The sequence below is a fragment of the Perissodus microlepis genome, chromosome 14 (assembly GCF_051167445.1).
Source record: "Perissodus microlepis isolate ML-2025 ecotype Zambia chromosome 14, ASM5116744v1, whole genome shotgun sequence".
Lineage (NCBI taxonomy): Eukaryota > Metazoa > Chordata > Actinopteri > Cichliformes > Cichlidae > Perissodus > Perissodus microlepis.
Window position 1 is genome coordinate 1,705,028 of NC_140474.1, and position 7,258 is coordinate 1,712,285.

Here is a 7,258-nt window from a genome sequence, read left to right on the forward strand (position 1 = left end):
AAAAATGCAAAATGGTAAGATTTGTGTTAAGGAACAGAAATCAGCATATTAAATATAGATGAGTGTGTGTGTGTGTGTGTGTGTGTGTGTCTGTGTGCGTGCTGAGTTTAATGGTTGATGAGTCCTAATGGCATTCTGTGTGATGATAAGTAACTACACACCAACTGTCTTCTGCTCAACAATTAACTCACTGTCACCACACACACACACACACACACACACACACACACACACACACACACACACACAGACAATGAGGTGGAACCATCACTGAATCGTATTTGGACAAAAGGTTAAAGGTCCTCGTGAGCTACCATCCATGGAGCTGCCAGGTCCACGCTCTGTAGCTAACTGGCTAACAGCCTCCATGTTGGCTTACTGTGGAAATGACAGGTTTCTGCTTCTCATCCAGGTCAGGGGTCAGTCTGAGCGGAGATGCCCAGACGTCCCCTTCCTGGTCACTTCCTCCAGCTCTTCCAAGGACTCCCAAACAACCCCAGAAACATAATCTCTCCCTGGTCTCTGGTCCACTGGGCGCTTGTCCTCCCAGCTGGACACGCCCAAAACATCTTGTCCAGGAGGCACCCTGGTCAGATGCTAACCCCGAGTCCCTGCTAAATGATCAAGGCCCTCTCCCTCTCTGAGAGCCCTTGTGAAGAAGCTTGTTTCCACTGATTTCATCCACTTTCATTCTTTCAGTCACTGCTCACAGCTTGTGACTGCAGGCTGAGGGCAGAGAGCTTATAGCAGTGGAGTGGTTTGGGTGGTTTGAGGAGTCAGCTCTGAATTCTGCTTCCTGTCACAGAGGACTGGAAGACGAAAGTGGACACAGAGAGTTATGGTCTGATCAAAGCTCAGGAAAGATGAACGAGGATTCGATATGGACTAAAAACATTGCGGAAGTGAAGCAACTGTGCAAAAGTAAGGAGACAGAAGTCAATACAAGCATCTAACGCCACATCCGGATATATCAAAACGCCAGTTTAGGCCCTGAAGTACTTATTTGATCATCTGACTGTATATTTGTGTCTTCGTGTTTCCGCAGAGTCTCAGAGAAAATCAGAGTAAACTGATCAAAGTCAAAGTGAAAAGAAATGCGGCGGAGGAGGTCGAGGAGGCGGGCGAAGGAATTTTCAGTCAATGGTGGATCAAATAACGGCGGTCGCGTGTTGCAAGCGTGCATTGAATGTAAATTTGCAGAGACGACCTTTGGTACAGTAGGGAACACACACACACTGTAATTAATAACCAGTTGAACCAGTCCACACTGGGAACATCAGACTGGATTACACATACATATCTAAGCTGGTAACGCTGTGGTTGGGGGGTTGATGGGGTGTGTGCAGCTCTGTTTCCTTTACACTTTCCTCCACCTGTCCTTAGCATGCCAGCTATAAAAGAACTGATTGTGTTTCTTCTGTATCTGGCCAATAATGTGATGGCTGTTTGGTCAGTTCCTCTAATAAACTGTCCAAGAAGTCAGAGCTCCAGTCTGTTGCAGCCATAGAAGCCAGCTAGCATTATCTGATAGTGTTGCACTGTAAATACGGTGATGTATGGCTCCCAGAAACCAACATGGCAGCAGTCAAAAGGGTTCAAAGCGGCGAGTGACGTGATGGTGAAACTTTCCTCTGTCGGGGCTGCCGGGAGCTCTGATGCATGTTTATTCAGGCTAACGCACAGCTGTAAATAAAGTTTGAAGACTGCAGCGTTCAGATGTCGTGCTCATCTTTTATAAATCCAACATGCATGCAGAGGATCTGTGACGCTGCCAGAGGACACTCCTCTAACTAAACTTTTAATCGATGTCCTGCTGCTGCTGCGGCGTCCTGCTGGCAGGGATGAGAGGGTCTGACTGAGCAGCGGCTCGCATTAATAAACGCTGATGAGCCTGTTTTTCTTTAAAAGCCATTTCTGCTTTATTAGTGCGAGCAGAGTAAAGAGCGACAGGTAGAGACAGATGAGAGGAGCGGGTAAAGGTCATGGTGACAGTGATGCTCAGTGACGCTCATAGAGCATATCTCCAGCTAATCCCTCTGCTAATACAACCGGTCACAGTCACGCCGTTATTTCAGGCTTTAGTCTGAGACCGCGGTAGCAGGAACACGGCACTGGGCTTTTAGCTCATCAGACTCTTTTAGGGGTTTGGGAGTAAAATTAAAGTTTAGGTAAGTTAGGCTTTGACACTTTGTTAAAATGATTAAAATTAGAGTTAAGAGGCCTGTGAATGCATTAATGTCAAGGAAACACGGCTGTTCCTTCCCCTACTCATGGACCGGAGCGGGAAGCAGCCAAAGTATGACAACCACTTATCCAGAGTACCTCAGCACTACTCTTCATCAGAGCCCCCCAAACACAGCCAGCGAGTTTGAAGTGGATTGGTTTAACAGCTGCTGAGATAAGCAAAGAAAAGAGACGGAGATACGGAAGTTTCTTCATGTGGAAACACCCTGTTTGTTAGTGGAAGTGACCCAGAATACAGCCTGTTTGTTATAGTCATCGGCCTTTCTGCTGTTGTCTATGAATGTGAAGGTTTAGTAACTGCAAATACTTAAATACTGTAGCATGAAATGATTATACTTCACAGTCCACACAGCGTCGCTGTCACAGCGAGGAGACGGAGCAGTCGCCCCCCTGCAGCATACCTGCATTGTTCTGACAGACAGTGAAGCAGCACCAGTCCAACTGTTTGCTTGTGACTGTTGTTGGCTGTTTTGGGCGGAGCACGGATTTTCACGCCGCTGTTTCCTGGAACACATTTCTGTGAGACTGTGCCACAAATCCTTGTTAAAATACACGGAGGTGCGTTTGCTGCTCTCTGCAGACGAGCTGTCGAACACCATCAATGAGCTGCTATTGATCTCTGCGTGCACACAGCAGGAGACGGATACAGGACGGATACACTCACATCCTGGTCCCTGGACGTCGGGCTTTTCTCCGGTGAATGAGACGGTTGTGTCAGTAAAGTTTGTGCTTACATTTGTACTTTGGTGATAATTTCTAAGAGTAAGGAATCACAAGATGAAAAGTTAAACCAGAGTCCAACCAGTAATTCTCAGGAGCAGTTTATTAAAAGACAAAACAAGAGCAGGCCAGCAGACCAATAACTGAAACTCCCTGAAACCAGCCACCTAATCTCGCCCAATTGGTTCAATTTTATTTACATAGCATCAAAACACAACAACTCAAGTCACTTTACATTGTAACGAACTTACAGTAATACAGAGAAAAACCCAACAATCATATGACCCCCTATGAGCAAGCACTTTGGCGACAGTGGGAAGGAAAAACTCCCTTTTAACAGGAAGAAACCTCCAGCAGAAGCATGTGGCCTGTCTACATTCCCAGTGACCGACAGGGAATGGGAGAGCATGAAGACAGTACAAAGACACTCTGTGGAAGAGAGCCAGAGGTTAATAATAAGCCTTCCTGTGTTTGCTTCACTTTCCTGTTACTTCCTTAGTTTCTCGTGGTTCTGTTCCTGTTGGGTTTGGCTCTGATGTTGGTTTATGTCAGAGGGAAGGCTCAGATCTCCCAGCTGAGCGGCTTCCCTTCTCTTTGGTAACTTTGGCGCGCCTTCTGTTGGCTATGGTTAATTTCTTTTGCTTCTTCTTAGATGTTAATAACTGACAGATTTCTTGGAACCACTTCACTCTTTTGGGTTAGGCGGGACGTGATGTGTAGAAAGACTTTCTGGGGGTTGTGACAGTTGACAGTAAGAATTCAGGTTTTTTATTCATCCATGCGTGCTGCCCTGATAAATATATAAACCTCATGAAAACAGAGGCGATACGCAGACTGTGCGTACTAACGCTGGACACACAGGAACTCCCGCACTCAGGCTGGTGGTCGAACAGCGACACCTGCTGGTTTGTGCTGATTTAGCCTCTCATTTACGTTTCTGCTGATTTTCCCACCTGAAGTCACTTGTTACCGTCAACGGATCAGATTTGTTTAGGAAGTTGTGTAAATGACCCAGAAGTGTCTGCAGTGCTTTCTTTATCACATCAGCAAAGGATGCACCGGAGGATCCTTTGTAAAGGAAAGCAGGTAATGACATCCCACAATTCATAGCAGTGGACCAACATGTTCATTAATGATAGTGTGTTTTCCATTTCATGCCACAACATGTTTGAACCTGTGTCAGGAAAAGTGATTAAGAAAAGACGTTTGATGAGAATGTCAAAATAAAAGTCCTGCAACTACATTTTAGCTGCTCAGTGACTATTTCTGAGCCTCAGTCAGTAAAGCACAGAAGAAGCTCATAATCATTAGCATTAAACATGTGCTCCCCAAAGAGCCAAGACATTTGACGGTGAAACACATTCCTCCATCAGAGGTGGAAAAAACAATCACCTCAACTGTTTCAGCACGTTTTCCACAATCCACTAAAAATGAATAATTAAAAGAAATTTCAGATGCCAAGCAATTATCATCATCAACATAGATTTTTATTAACCGATGTCTCTTTATAGAAATGGTATCACATCATGTACAAGCACGTTCAGTCTGTCCACGTAAAGATGAGCATCTCTTTATTAGTCAAAGAAAAGCAGGGTTTGATCTGAGAACAGCCGCTGACATGCAGAAACAGCAAAGCTACAAGAGGAGATAACACTGACTAAAGGTCTCAGGTGAAAACAGATGGGGCTGTGGAAACATTATGAAATCAACATAAATAATGAGGGACTCCTTTTCTATTAGAAAACACAGAGACTAAAGTAAGATATATAAAAATAAGGCATTTCCAGTTATTTTATAGGTGAAATGTGATTCTGTTAGCAGCTAGTGTCGTCACCTGCTAATGGAAGTCGTGTGGTGGCGGGCTGATGAGCTACTTTCATCCATGATACATGAACCTGGATGACATGTTCTTGTCATTTATCGTCAGTGGGTGTAGCAGCAGCAGCCCCTTTGTCCACCTGTCAATCAAAGAGGCCACACCCCCAATAATGCAAATTTTAAGCCTTAAGATCATTTAAACAGGAGAGTTAGCCAAAGAGAACGACACCTTTTGTAAACACGTTGATTTCTGCTGTAAGATCAGACATTTCAACATCTGCGGGGACTGACTCACTGCTGGAGCCTCAAGAGGCCATTAGAGGAACTGCAGATTTTGGCACTTCAGCATTAGCTCAATTTTATTAGAGGTTGATTCTCGTATAAAAGCCTTAAAGATTCAAAGTGTTTTGATGTGTTGGTTTCATATTTTCACTGTGAGCTGTAAATCTTGTGAATTAAGGAAAGACACTGAAAACTTTGTCCCTGAGTTTGTCCTTAAGGCAGCGTTTCTCTGTGGCCTTGATGCAGTTTTACTAGAGACCAAATAAGGGAAACAATACTCTGGTTTATTAAAAGGTGTATTAACTTCCTCAATATGGACAAAAGTACGGGACCACCTACGTAAGACAGCTGTAAGAGCTGCTTGGCCATGCAAGAGGAACTTTGGAGCGCTGCAGCCTTTGACTCAACAGAGCGTCGGCGACTTTTGCGAACTGTGCGCCCGAACACTCGAGACCTCGTTCAATTACTTTACATGGTCTGTCACTGCATGGCCGAGTGCCTAAAAGCTTCCACTTTGAAATAATACCCCCGAAAGCGTGGTGAAACATTTAGGAGGGAAGTCGGACTTGATGCAACAATGGTTTCCTGTTACAGCACCTACTTCAATTCAAACTGACAACCCCTGAATTCAATAATTAGGAGATGTGACCCAGTACTTTTGTTCATAAGCGTAGTTCTTGTACTATTGCAGAAGTTCCGAAACCTTCAAGATCTGCCATTTAGATCATCCTGAAATATACGAATCTCCTGCTCTCCAGAGGATGAACTCTAAAGATTTGAATTACCCCTGGACTTTGCTGTCTATCGCCTCCCTCAGGACAAACCCATCTTAATGTTTCTTCTGACCTCCCAAACACTTGTATTTTCCTGACGTGATTTGAATGCAGCATTTCCTTTAAGTTAGAAATAAAGGTCTTTATCAAAGGGTGGAGTTGGTGCCATTTTCACCACAAGCTCCACCCCTTTTCCCTCTACGATGGCAGAACTTCCTCAGACGTCCTCGGACTGCTCACCGCCTGCTGCTGGTTGTGTTTCCCCATTTTGTTCTCCGGACTGATAGTGAGGGCGGAGTCAGAATCTAGGTGGTGTATGGGGGTGGGGTTAGGAGAGCAGTGAGCATCATGGGCGGAGTTAGGAACTGGGTTGGGGTGTGTTTCTGGGACCGGGTCTGAACGAACCTCTGTCCTGTCGCATGGCTCCTGCTGTGTTTGCGTCTCTACTGTAAGCTCCACCCCTGCCCCCTCTACATTACCCATAAACCCAGCGCACCCTGAGCAACTCCTGCTGTGCTGTGGCCCCTCCTCCATATTTACAACCCCTCTCTTTAGGTACCCTCTGGGCCGCGTCCGCCTGTCTCTGCGGCTAACATTGGTACGCCCGTTTCGGCAGCTCTGATTGGTTCTGTCGCTCTGGCTCTGGATCCGTTGAGCCCTCTGCAGGGCCATGGCAGCCAGGTCTGAGTGCGATGATGTGCTGTCGATCAACCTCCTGCCCAGAGCGAGTGGGCGGACGGGCAGTGCCAGCCTCAGCCTGAGCCAGAAGCGAGAGCGCCGCGGTTCAGATCGGGTTCCTCGCCACGTGACGGTGGTGATGGTGGCCTGACGGAGCTGAGGGACCTCCACACAGGCCAGTTTGCTGACTGAGCAGTAAACCACAGCGATAATAGAGGCTTGGAGACTATTCTCGAGGTACAGACCGAGACGACACTCCAGGAGACTGAAGCTCTTTTCTGCCAGGAAGTTTGGGCTGAGAACGAAGAGGAGGCGGCGGCTCCGCTGCATTGACTGCAGGATGGCCTCTGATAGGTCTGACAGGGGACAGACAAAAAGACTCAAGGACTGCAGCTCAAGGTTCAGCTTACATTCACACGTACACGGGTATTTTTAGCTCTGCCAAGAAGGAGACGTGGCAACTTGAGTTTGTCTGATCGTTCCAGAGTTACTGAAAATGCTACGGATAGATCTGCATAAACATTTCACCATAACATTAAAGGGATTCTTCACCTGAGATATGTCAATGTTGGACATTTAGTTGCAAATCTTCATGAAGACACATCAAACTGGGAGACATTGTCTTTATGTTCTCCACAAAATATCAGATATCAGGGGCTTCATTCATTCATGGTGTGGAGGGAAGCTACGACCGAGGCATAGTTTTATTTTTGTGTGTGTAATTCTGAAAATGGAAGACATCA

The 7,258-nt window shown here is 46.0% G+C and overlaps 1 protein-coding gene across 1 annotated transcript; it reads right to left on the bottom strand.

The window, feature by feature from the left end:
• Window positions 1-2,942: 2,942 nt before the first annotated feature.
• On the bottom strand, window positions 2,943-7,167 carry LOC146372823 (uncharacterized). The gene has a single exon (XM_084951244.1). The coding sequence runs from the start codon at window positions 6,843-6,845 to the stop codon at window positions 6,036-6,038; it is 810 nt and encodes a 269-aa protein (XP_084807370.1). The 5' UTR covers window positions 6,846-7,167; the 3' UTR covers window positions 2,943-6,035.
• Window positions 7,168-7,258: the final 91 nt, after the last annotated feature.

Excerpts from the sequence above, each read along its gene's own strand:
- LOC146372823 (XM_084951244.1), bottom strand. The coding sequence starts at position 6,845 with ATGCAGCGGAGCCGCCGCCTCCTCTTCGTTCTCAGCCCAAACTTCCTG.